Below are 12951 nucleotides of genomic sequence, written 5' to 3' on the forward strand. Positions count from 1 at the left end.
TCAGAAAGCAAAGGTGTTACTATCTCAGTCGTGCTCAAAAAAACTCTGTATTTCTGAATATTTGTCTATGGCAGACTGAAACCTGTATATACTATATGTACTGGTAGCCATCTTACAGCACTACAGATGTGTCATTTCTGTTTGGACTACTGCAGGAATGACTATTGCCATTTCTATAGGGGATAATCATAAGATGTGGAGAGGTTTATATTTAATTACATTTTATATGGAAAATGTAACTTTTGCATTACTTAATAATACTATTTTCTCTTCTGTGATACTTTGCTACATTATTATATTGTGTGACATTACCTGAACACTGCTAACGGTGCAAGAGCCATGGCGCCCTGTGCTGATCCTATTCCCCGAACAGGTGATGTTGTAATGACATGCCGTGGGGGTGGGGTCACTGGCACCAGGAAGAACAGCGCTGCCTGGAGCTTACATAGGATGCTTCGGGCAGCGGTACAACACTACTGGCTGCTGGGTACCGTAACAGGCCCCCTGCAAGCCAAATGCAGGTGCTGTGGGGAAGAGACCGTGCTTCCCCCAAATATTGTTCGCACTGCCCTAGTTACGGCCATGACTGCCAAGCAACATCACTAGACTATTCCTAGGCTTACGTATACAGCGTCCAAGTGTTATGGGGCCTTCATTAAGCGGTAGGCAAGTAACGATATTGGAGTATTATGGATATAGAGCAGTGTAGAGTATAACTTACAGATTGCCAGCCAAGTCTCTTTGACATGGCCATAGACGCTGAGGTTGAACGTGAAGCCCACATCTTTAATGGTGGCTCCTGCCTTGTTCAGCTGGTCATACTCCATGTAGCAGTGATAGATGCCTGTGGGGGGGGTAAACAGGCTCAGGATAAGTGGCTCCCATAAGTAGACCGAACGGTGAAAGGAGAGACAGGTAAATAAAGAGACAGGCTGTGACAACGTTTGGAATGTAGATATTTGCAGAGAGAGAAAGAAAAGAGCGAGATTGTTAACGCTGATGCCTGGATCAGTACACGGTAATAAAGATAGAAAGGTATTCATTGTCCACGATTGTTAGTCAATGTATCCCCAGATAATAAAGAATGAGCAACGATTGAATTATCCATTGTGGATCCCAAGGGTTGCCGAGAGAATCCTCATGCTCTAGGGTGGCCTCTTCTTTTCCGGGATTTATTTATCTTACATGATAAAGAGAGTCTATTGTTGTCAAATAGTATTATGTAGCTTGGATGTGACCTACAGTGGCATTAATGGCAGATCACTTACTGTAGGGTGGGGCGGAGCGAGAGACTGGCCAGGACCCATAGCTATAGCCACATCAGAGCCAGCTTATAGCCAGAGCAACGTGACTGTGTGGGCAGCTGTTTACATTCATAGCATTGGCTCTTCCCAAAGCTGGGAGGCCCAAGGTTCCTCGCTGCTAAACTGTTACTCTACCAGGTTTTCTCCTGTTGTTTCTTGTTGTTTATTATTTGGGGCTGGAATTTGCCTGGAAATCACCAGTGGAGACCTGCACTGTGGACAACCCTTCTGTTTCTATCTACTGGTTACAAAGATTGGACCATGGGTGTCCTCATAGGTCTGCAGCAGAGTCCATTTACTGTATGTGTAGATAGATAGATAGATAGATAGATAGATAGATAGATAGATAGATAGATAGATAGATATAGATATAGATAGATACTTTATAGCAGGGTTCAGTCATAATTGTACTGCTGGTATTTACCGTATCCAATAACTCCAATAACGCCGATGATGAGTAACCACACCAGGATCCCGGCAGTAAATCGCAGTAAGATCAGGAAGAGGAGACTGACTATCATGGCAATAGCCAGAGCTCTGTAACAGAATGGGATAGAAGATCAGCTATAGAGAGTCAGCTCACCTGCTTAGATTATTCTCAGCATGTTAAAACTATTATTTTACAAGTTAAATCTGAGTAAGCAGGAACTAGGACTCTGCAACTTATACCCCAACAGTATGCAATATATCTTCTACATTAAAGAAAAATGCCATACACCGCCCTCCACATTGTCCACTGCCGCCATCACTCCCCGCACTGTCCACTGCCTCTATCCACCACTCCCCAAGCTATCCACTGCTTTCACCAGCACCCATACAGTGTCTGCTGCCTACATTACCCCTCACACTGCCTGCTGCCTCCATCACTCCCCGCACTGTCCACCTACCTCCATCACCCCTCATTCTGCCTGGCTGCCTCCATCACCCCTCATTCTGCCCAGCTACCACCATCACTCCCCATGCTGTCCGTTGCCTCCATCACCCCCCACCGTGTCAGCCTGCCTCCATCACCCTCCACACTGTCTGGCGGCCTCCATCACACCCCATGCTGTCTGGCTGCCTCCATCAACCGCCACCCTGCCGACTGCCACTGTCAGCCTGCCTCCATCAGCTTCCACACTGTCTGGCTGCCTCCATCACACCCCATGTTGTCCAGCTACCTCCATCACACCCCCCTGAACTCTCTGGCTGCTTCCATCACCCCCCACACTGTCTACCTGCATCACCCGCCACACGGTCCTTCTGGATCCATCACCCTCATGACGTTGGCTACCTCCATCACCTCCTTTATTGCTTTGTGTCTATATCACACTCGCAATAGCTGTTGCCTCAATTATGTGCCACTTCCTTGTAGCATCTCTGGTTAATACTTCTCTATTATGCCACGAGGTGTGCCCTGCCAACTTGGGCTTCCTTAATACACAATCTCTGACCACACTGGTATTTGTCTCCTATGCAGCAGCTTGGGCTGGTAGCAGTGATACTGTGGAAGTGGACTGTTAAACGGGTACTGCTGTATTTCGCCTACAGAACGCAATCTGCGGCTCCCATCACTCACATGAGGATCCAGGACCAGGACTTGGCAAAATCCTCAAAAACCTTCTTGCCCAGGTTCTGTAAGTTGAATGAATCTACAATATGACTAATAGAGAAAGAGGAAATGTTAGGCTAAAAACAAATGTATCACCCTCAGGAGATCTGAAGAAAAGGGGAGGGGGGATACACATGGGGAGTGATTAACAGAAATTAAGGGGTATATATAATTAAACCAGAATAGCTGCAAAAATAAAATTTGAAAGTGAGAGACCAAGTCAGGGCTCCGGTTGCAGTGCCCGTGTGTAGTCACGCACATGCAGATCCAGTAGTAAGACTGCTCTTACTGCCGCAGAGTCATTCTCAGTCAGTAAATCATTGGGGATAGGAGGTATTATATAGCTGTAATAAGCGGTGGTAAAACCAGCCCTATCGCCACTTTTTAGTAAATGTGTAAAAATGAAGAAATAGTGTAGAATTAAGGCAACAGGGTTGATGGTGAAAGGACAGTCGAGCATATGGAAAATAAATAACAGTAGAAGGTAGATATTAACTCAGTGGGTGTAGGAAGAAACATTTTAAAGACCGCAGAGAAAAAAAAAGTAACAAAATACCTAAATAATAATAATAATAATAGAAAAAAAAAAACATTGGCAGGTCCTAGGCTATGTATTGGTTTGGGGCCCTTCTTCCCCTCCTTTAGTAAAAAAAACACCACGTTAATTTAGGTAAGTGTAAGCTGGGCCCAAATTAAAGCAAAGTATTCATGTTAAAAAAACTAAATAAAATAAGATTAAAACAATACTAATGACTATAAATAGAACAGGGAGTGTTCTATGATTGGTATCATGACAGAGACTATGTATATCCTTTGACAACGTATAAGCAGCAAAGTGCAAGAGTCCTTACAGGAATAACAGACTATAAATCTTCATTTAAAGGTCAATTGGATGATAAAACAAGTGCAAGACTTTATTTACAGAGTATTGGATTACATATATTAATGCAGGACTTCAATTTAGTTAAGCATGTAATCAGGGTTGGCTTTAGGGGTCAGGGTGCCCCTAGGCAGAACAGTAATGCCTAAATTTGCCCATATTTGTATTTTTTTTTTTTTGGTTATAAGTCCTCATTTGCCGATTTGACGTTTAATATAATATAACATAATATTAAAACAAGTCATGAGCTATGACAATTCATTTTATTTGTAATTATGTAACCATATTTACTAAGTAGGACAGCTTACAGGGTCAGTCTGCGCCTGTCCTACCCTTCCACTGTCCCCTCTAGAAGGCATACAGTACAGTACAGTGAAAATATTTTGAAGTTGCTGGAAATCTTGGACTGAAAGTAATAACACAAGTATCCAGGTGCTGCCCCTAGCTAGTGGCGTTACTAGGCACCTGCCTTAACTAACTAATGGGAAATTCACCACTGAGGTTAATGGGCCTGGTTTAGAAATGCATGCCATGCCAATATTTACACAGATCAAGCAATTGTTTGCCATTATGCATGCGTGTAAGGCGCACGCGCAGCGATAGGTTTGCGACTACAGTCGCACAGAGTTTTCAATCACATATTGAGAAAAAGGTAGTCAACATTTTGGGGAGATAATGAAGGGACAGCTAGGCAAACGCAGGTGTGTCTGAACGTTAAAGCACAGTTCTCATCAATGTGCATAAATTATCGATTGCAATCTTCTTCGTAGCATGAGAGCTCTCTGCATGTCAGGAGAGCTGTAGTGTTTGAGGCTGGTCAGACTTTCTGCCAATCACTCTCACTCTCCACCCCCCCCACCACCCACATTTTCTCTCATCCACACCTCTCAATCTCCCTCTCTTATTGTCTCTTTCTACCACCCCTCCCTCACTTTTTCCTGTGCATCACAGACACTGGGGGAAGGGTCAGGGTTCATGTCATCAACTGTCATCACATTCCAACGTGATAACATCATTTTTAATCAGCAGTCGATTATAATCGATGAAATAAATTATATACAGAAATATGCTTATGCCCATAACAGTTTGACAAATAATATTATGATAATAAAATACAGATTCCCCCCAACTAACGTTTTCTCTCTACTCCTGTATCGCTGTAATGACTCTGGTGGCGGGATTGGGGGTACTGTATCTTATTCCCCAGTTAGCAGGGCAAAAATCAGAAGTTAATGAAGATCACACCCAAAGAAAAAAGTTACTCATTTCCTTCTATCTGAAACGGCTACGCATAACAACGCCATTTAAGGTTACAACTTATGGCTTGCCAACAAGCGAGTACAATAATAATAATAATGATAATAATAATAATATTATATGTGAGGAGTAGAGATTAGATAAACACCAGAAAGGAAGAAGAAGAAGTATGACTGGAGTAGACAGGAAGATAATATTGCACAGAACAGGCGGTGACAGAAACGTACCTGGTTGCATTCATAATCTCATCACGTGTTTGGTTTCCAGTCGAGGTGCTGCCGAAGGGAAAATCAGATGGAAAGATTCTACTAGTATTGATGAAACACCTGTTAAAGACTGAGAGGAGAAGGGTTTACTTTAGTAAGTGTTAATTTATTTTTCCTACTAAGGGGAGATGTAGACAAACCCTCTAAAGAGGACAGGTGGAGAAGTTGCCCATGGCAACCAATCAGCTTCTAACAATTATTTTACAGATTGTACTAAATAAATGATAGTTAGAAGGTGTGTGGTTGCTATGTGAAACTTCTCCAATTGAAGTTTGACACATCCCCTCACTAAATCTATCTCTGAGGCTGAGGGGAAATGCCAACAGTGGGTTGTGATTCACTTCTAGAAAGAAGGGTCCTGGAAAAAGAATTGACCACTCCTAAAAACCCCAATATCATGTCTACCCTCCTCAGCTTACAACAAACATAGCAAGAGGACCACAAAAGCAGCAGGGTAGGACCGAGATATGCCATCCTCGATATGGTGGTCTGTGTCGCCCTCAGTAGAAGCGGTGGACTACATGAGAATGAACAGCCTCCTGGAGCATCTTTCCATCAAAAGCGACCTCCACAGAGGGTCACTGTCCACAGTGCTCTGCCCACTACCGCTGGCAGCACTCATAAGGCAGTCGTACATCTTGTGAGAGTGGAGGTCAACTCTGGATATTTCTGATAGTATGGACTACCTTCCACACCAAAACTAAAAAGGGTCATCACACCTTGATATTAGGGATGTGCAGGCTTGGATTAGTTCGTATTTTCCCACCAAATTCAGATTTTTCCCGCCAAAAATCGGGTCTCAGAAAGAGGCAAAACGTCATCTTTCATGGACAAACATCATCTTTCATGGACTTTTTTTTTCCAGGAATGATAATGTTTGTCCATGAAAGATGACATTTTGAATCTTTCTGAGACCCGATTTTTGGCAGGAAAAATCCCAACATGGTCTGGAAAATCCGAACTAATCCGAGCCTGCACATCCCTACTTTGATATTGTGGTGGTCCAGCTAACACCAAAGGAGGTAATCAATGTGAGAAGACTACCTGTTCCATGAATGCAGAGATTCATTTAAATGAAGCACATGTGGAATACCGCATGTCAAGACCATAGTCCCAACAGCTTTCGAGCATTTATGGATTGTAGTGTGCAGGTTGGTCAGAAGAATCCAGTCGAGCAGTTCCATAAGCTGGATATTTTATAATTACATTTCCTGGATCAGGCCTTCACCCAGATAAGGTATGTAGAACTGCCACCATAGAAACAAAAGAGGTGAAATGCTGGTGGTATACCCATTTGGGAAATATCCTTGATATCCAGGAATGCTAAATACTTCTCCACCATAATAGCCTAAATCACTGATCAAAGTGACTCTAACCAGAATAATTGAGGGGCTTCAGACCCAGTACTATCCAAGTAGGGTAACAGGAAGAGATTGGAGTAAAGCCCTGAATGGCTTTGGTAATTCAAGACAGTAGACCACAACGTTCTGCAGGCCTTGACTGGTCAAATGTACAGTTGATTTATGGAAACCTGTTTGGAAAGAACTTTGAAAAGAATATCTTGTATCCCCATTGATGATGCAGAATATCCAAGGATATAACTGATATGGGCTCATCTTTGGGCTGGGTTGAACTGCTCTGCTGAATGTCTGATGCCCTGTTGTTTGCGTTAATGGACTAAGAAGCAAAAGGAACTCTTGCATTGGAAAATAACCTGATTAGTTTTATTCTAAAGCTGGGTACACACTAGAAGATATTTTGCATGATTTCGCAGATTCCTATGCATCGGAACGACAAATCGTGCAAATCATGCAGTGTCCATGAATGATAACGAAGTCGATGTGCGGTCCCGCGGGTCGTTTGTCGTATCCTCAGATCTTACCTACTTGCAGTAAGATCTGGCAATCTCGTTAACAAGATTAAGGTCATTGGTCAGATCGTTTGTCAGATTGAATGATATTTCATGTCCGCAAGTTCAGTGGAGTTCAAGGGAAATCGTTGACAACATTGCATCTTTTACGAGTCGTCTAGTGTGTACACACCTTAAGACAGTAAGGCAACTGAGAAGTCTTGGCCTTCCCAAAAAAAGGCAGCATAGTTTGGAACCATTTAAAAGTATTGTCATCTGAACAGAATTTGAGCCAAGGGGCTCAGTCAACCACCACTGCATTTGCAGTTAATCTGGCCACTAACATGTGAAGTTAAGGACAACACATCAAAGATATTACCAGCAAGCCACAGGAGCTGTATGGTTGATCGAAGCAACTGCAAAAGTTGGCTTAAGAGGTGGAAATAGAAGATGACTCTTGATATCATAATGTATTGTCACCACAACCAGAAGAAGCTCCAACAAAGCAATTAATCTGAAGGGTCCACAGCTGGATAGGATTTTCTGAACTCAAAATTTGCCTGTGAAAAAGATTTTAACAATACTATATGGCACTACAGTACCTTAAAGAACTGGTCTGGAAAAAAAACAAAACAAGTGGACCAAAACATTTTACAAAAAAGAAGCAAGGGGGATGATCTTAGGCTGGTTACACACTATACGATGTATCGTACTATTGGGGTTATTTATCAAAGCTCGGAGAGAGATAAAATTGTGAGAGATAAAGTGGAGGTTGCGGTCCTTGCCGGCGGGGGGGTGCTGTGGCGCGGTCTTTCCAGTGAGGGAGCTGGCATGTGTTCGGGGGTCTGCCAGCGTTGGGCCACCCTGGCAAAGGTAAGTCTAGCGCCGTCTCAGCATCACAGGTACATGGGAGTATGGGGATATGGAAATTAGGCTATTCATCAAATTCCGAAAATTATGTATTTTCGGAATTTGATGGTGTTACCATACACCACTGTGAGGTGGCATATAGTAGGTAACACTTACCTGCTTCCAGCTGTGCAGGTCCCCCGGCATCTTCCTGCGGCACTCTGGTCTCTCCTCTGGCTCCGTCTGCTATGCTGTCATGCAGAGCCGGATTTAGACCTCATGGGGCCCTAGGCAAGATACCGGTTTGGGGCCCCCTCCCTCAAACAATCCTGTGCATACATTACAGTAGGTGTCTCTGGACCCCACTTGGAATGTCACAGGCAAAAGCAGAGGAAAGAACAGAGGGAAATGGGAGGAGAGGGTGAAAAATAGGGTGAGACAGGAAGAACAAGTGATGAACAGAGGTAGACGGGAGGAAAGGGGACAGACGGAGACGGGAGGAAAAGGGGGGGAAACAGAGGGAGACGGGAGGAAAACACACACACATATATATATATATATATATATATATATATATATATATATAACTCAAGAGAGAAAACCTGCGCTGCACTTGGTAATAGGGTTCTTGTTTGTCAGCTGCTCACGACCTTGTAGGGTACCCCGTCCCTACTGTTTCGACTTAAATCTATAGAAGAGGTCAGCGCTAGTTGTGTAATGGATGGTGAGATGTAAATATGCAACACGTATACATAAATTCTATAAGGGTATAAGGATATAAATCTTATATATCAAAGCTGTTTATTATATTATAATCTCTGTTAAGGTTGGAGATACAGTGCTCAGGCTTTTATGAGATGATGGCAGAATTTAGTATATAGTATTATATTCCTTTTAAAATCTATATTTATGTAGTACTGTTAGCTAGCAAGCTTATTGTTCAATGTCCCGAAAGTGTCTACTTGTGTGAAGGTCCAGTGGGGCTGTCACCCAGGTGGGAATCGGTATTCAAAACCCGAGAGCAGAAGCCCAGCAAAGGTGAAGATCCCGACAGCTAAAGGTAAGTACTAACTAACCTATTTTTACCCCCTAACCCTCCCTTAGCGGTGCCCAACCCTAACCTCCCCCCCCAAGTGCCTAACCCTAACCCACCCCTCTAAGTGCCTAAACCTAAACTCCCCCTTCCCCGCAGCCTAACCCTAAATCTCCCGGGGGGTTCCTAATCCTAACCTCCCCCCGGGGGTGCCTAAACCTAACCCCCCTACCCCTAGCCTAACCCTCACATCCTGGGGGGGGAGCCTAACCCTAAGCCCCCCCGAGGGAGCCCCCTAACATTACCCTCCCCCCCACGCCCGGCTAACCTTCGATTGGTAAGCTGGATGTCGTGCTCCCGACGTAGGTCTAATGACAGGCACTGGGATTTTGACGCCTGTCATTAGACACTTGCTGGGATTAGACAGTTGGGAAGCCGACGTTTGGGATTTCCTCCGTCGGCTTCCCGACTGCTTCCCCCCAGGTGCACTGTTGTGCTCATCTTGATTCCCTGAAGAATGCCTGACGGACGATATGTGTTGGAAGCTACCACAGCATGAGACTATACGCACACTAACCACTGCCAAATACCACCCAACCACAATCCAGAAGTCTCCTCGAGTGTTTCGAGTTGAGCAACCGGCTTCGGAGCTGAGGCACGGGCAGTTGCGCAATCTCACGTGAGCATGGCACCCGGAAGCCTTGCGACGGACCTGTGAATATACTGCATCCCAGTCAGTGTGTGAAGCGCAACACTGGCACATAGAGGAGTAGAGGCCAGGACACAGAGGGCGCTGAAGACAGCCGGACCGTTCACCAGGAGGTGAGCGCAACAGATCATCTGGGTATATTGTGCACCTGGGGGACCCGGGATGCCGCTTCACCAGACACAGGCCCTGATTCAGAGCCGGACGCTCTGACAGAGCGCTCGTCTGAATCAGGGCCATCCTTCTTGCTTTTCAGAGCGGCCTCCTGGCTGCTCGCATAGCTGTGGGTGGCCACCCACAGCTATAGCGAGCAGCCAGGAAGATGGTCATGATGGTCAAGACCATCGCTACCATCGGTGGTAGGTGGTAGGGTCTCGTTGCCGCAAGCCCCAGAGTGCTTTCGGCTCAAACAGAGCTGAAAGCTCTCCCACTGACATCACTTGTGATGTCAGTCGGGCCGGCCCCAGACGGTAGGCATTCCCATGGGAACGCCTCCATCTGGGCAGCCATGCCCCCAGCCCGCCCACCAAAGGAGCATGCTGTCACTCAACATCGACAGCACGCCCCCTTTGGTACGAGACCCGGAGCGACGGTTTGCCCGTCTCTATCCGGGTCTGGCACATGCGCATGACGTGTCATACGCATGTGCACTGGGCCACCATCGACCCGCTTGCGAGCGCATAGCGCTCGCGAGCGGGTCTGAATCAGGCCCACAGCCCCACTGTACCTTCACATAAGTAGACACTTTCGGGACATAAGCTTGCTAGCTAACAGTACTAAATAGAATATAGATTTTAAAAAGACTATAATACTATATAGTAAATTCTGCCATCATCTCACAAGAGCCTGAGCACTGTGGCCCTGATTCAGAGCCAGACGCTCTGACAGAGCGCTCGGTCTGAATCAGGGCCGTCCCTCCTCTTTTTTGGAGCGGCCTCCTGGCCGCTCGTATAGCTGTGGGTGACCACCCACAGCTATAGCGAGCGGCTAAAATGATGGTCGCGATGGTCTTGACCATCGCGACCATCGGGCTTGCGACGAGACCCTTGTGGTAGGGTCTCGCTGCCACAAGCCCTGGAGTGCTTTTGGCTGTATCAGAGCCAAAAGCACTCCCACTGACATCACTAGTGATGTCAGTGGGGCCGGCCCAATACGGTAGGCGTTCCCATGGGAACGCCTCCGTCAGGGCAGCCACGCCCCCGTCACGCCCACCAAAGGGGGTGTGCTGTCAATCACCATCGACAGCACGCCCCCTTTGGTGCGAGACCCATAACGACGGCTTGGCCGTGTCCGTCGTGCGCATGCGCACTTGGGCAACATCGACCCGCTGTGGCAACATCGACAGCGCTCGCGAGCGGATCTGAATCAGGCCCAGTGTCTCCAACCTTAACAGAGAATATAATAAACAGCTTATATATATATATACAATTTATATCCTTATTCTCTTATATAATTCTTGTATACGTGGTGCATATTTACATCTCACCATCCATTACACAACTAGCGCGGACCTCTTTTATTGAGATATATATATTCCAACATCGAGCGGCACTCCAGGTAAACGAAAACAAATAGCCAGCTTTTCAAATCCAACGTTTTGGGTCTTTATTACCTGTTTTCAAGGATACACAACACTGTTGAAAAGCTGGCTATTTGATTTCTTTTACCTGGTGACAAGTCCATGAGGTGCTGTTCAATGTTGAAATATTGCATGCTGTTTGGTTCTGGCACCCTGGCAGTTTTCTTACAGAGGACTTAGGAGTGCCCGATCATTGGGAATATATATATATATATATATATATATATATATATATATATAAATTGTTCCCATTGAGATAAATACACATTTTCATATCATATACACTGTATGTATCTATGTATATATATATATATATATATATATATACATATATATATAGTGTGTGTATATGAGTGGCCTATTGACAACTACTGACTGCGTTGTAGTTGGTTCCTACCTGCCCGGCTGCTGCTTGATGCTGGTGGGCGGCGGGCCTGGAAGGCTGGCACTGGAAGAGTTGCTGCTGGGGTGGGCAGCGGCGGGGCTAGCCAGATCATGGATGATGGATCACCAGCAGGGAGGGACAGGGCGGTGGGCCGCGGACCCAGTGAGTCACTGTGTGCAGTGTCCACACACGCACACCGTTCCCTCATGCGCAGGCAGGTGGCCAAGTACATAGTCTCTCTCTCTCTCTTAGAGAGCACCGCGCAGACAGCCGTGCGGGACTCTCTGGGAGTAAAGGCGGGACCGCGTGACGATGCGCGCAGTGCTCCTCTGGGAGCAATGTGTTCGGGTGATATCTAAGGGCAAAGGGGCCCGTCCATGGGTCCCGCTGGGCCCTAGGCGAGCGCCTAGGATACCTGGCGGGAAATCCGGCCCTGCTGTCATGTGTTCTCCCCAACAGTACACAATAAAGTTTAGAAAAAAAAACATTGTTTTTTTTTTCTAAACTACTGAGTTCTGCTGGGGAGAACACATGACAGCATAGTAGACAGAGCCGGAGGCTGCTGCGCGAGGAGGTAAGTCGGGGATGGGGGGGGAGGTGAGCGGTGGGGGGAGGGGGGAAACACAAAAAATTAACGTAGCTGTAGGTAGTGCTGCGCATCGCTGGGTTAACGAATGTAACAGTGCATGCTCAGCACAGATTCCAGCTGCGGTAAGTTAGTGTAGATAGGGAAAAGTATCTATTTCCTGAAAAGCTGTCATCGCAAAAATGACACCTTTTCGAAATAGATAGTTATAGGGAGGAGGAATGATGAATTCCTGCGGTAATTAGGTAGAACTCCATGCGAGCTCCAAACCTAATTACCTCCAGAGAAACTTTAGGTATGATGAACAGGCACCTATGTATTCGAATATTTTACTCCAGTCCTATATATTATGTTATTGGTCCATCATGTATTTATGCAGTCAATAAAACAGTGGGCCTGATTCAGACCCGCTCGCAAGCGGGTCGATGGTGGCCCAGTGCGCACGAGCGGCGTGCGCGAGCCCCGAAGCGAGCGCAAAAAGCATTTGCGCCGGGACTCACTACAAAAGGGGCGGCTGTCGATGTTGATCGACAGCTCGCCCCGTTTTGTAGGCATGGCCGGGGGGTGGCTTCACAAATGGAGGTGTTCCCAAGCAAACGCCTGCCATTTGTGGGCGGCCCCACTGACATCACCAGTGATGTCAGTGGGAGAGCTTCCGGCTCTTTT

The 12951-nt window shown here is 46.1% G+C and overlaps 1 protein-coding gene across 1 annotated transcript in view; it reads right to left on the reverse strand.

Moving 5' to 3' along the window:
• Positions 1–12951, reverse strand: part of SLC44A4 (solute carrier family 44 member 4) — a 119374-nt gene that overhangs the window by 20104 nt on the left and 86319 nt on the right. Inside the window, exons 8-11 of the mRNA XM_088446695.1 lie at positions 5260–5368; positions 2863–2946; positions 1729–1841; positions 722–844 (exon numbers count right to left, since the gene is read on the reverse strand). Of these exons, the coding sequence (XP_088302821.1) occupies positions 722–844; positions 1729–1841; positions 2863–2946; positions 5260–5368 (429 nt within the window). The remainder of the gene's footprint in view (positions 1–721; positions 845–1728; positions 1842–2862; positions 2947–5259; positions 5369–12951) is intronic.

This window comes from Taudactylus pleione, unplaced genomic scaffold, assembly GCF_031769625.1.
Source record: "Taudactylus pleione unplaced genomic scaffold, aTauple2 ptg000400l, whole genome shotgun sequence".
NCBI classification, from domain to species: domain Eukaryota; kingdom Metazoa; phylum Chordata; class Amphibia; order Anura; family Myobatrachidae; genus Taudactylus; species Taudactylus pleione.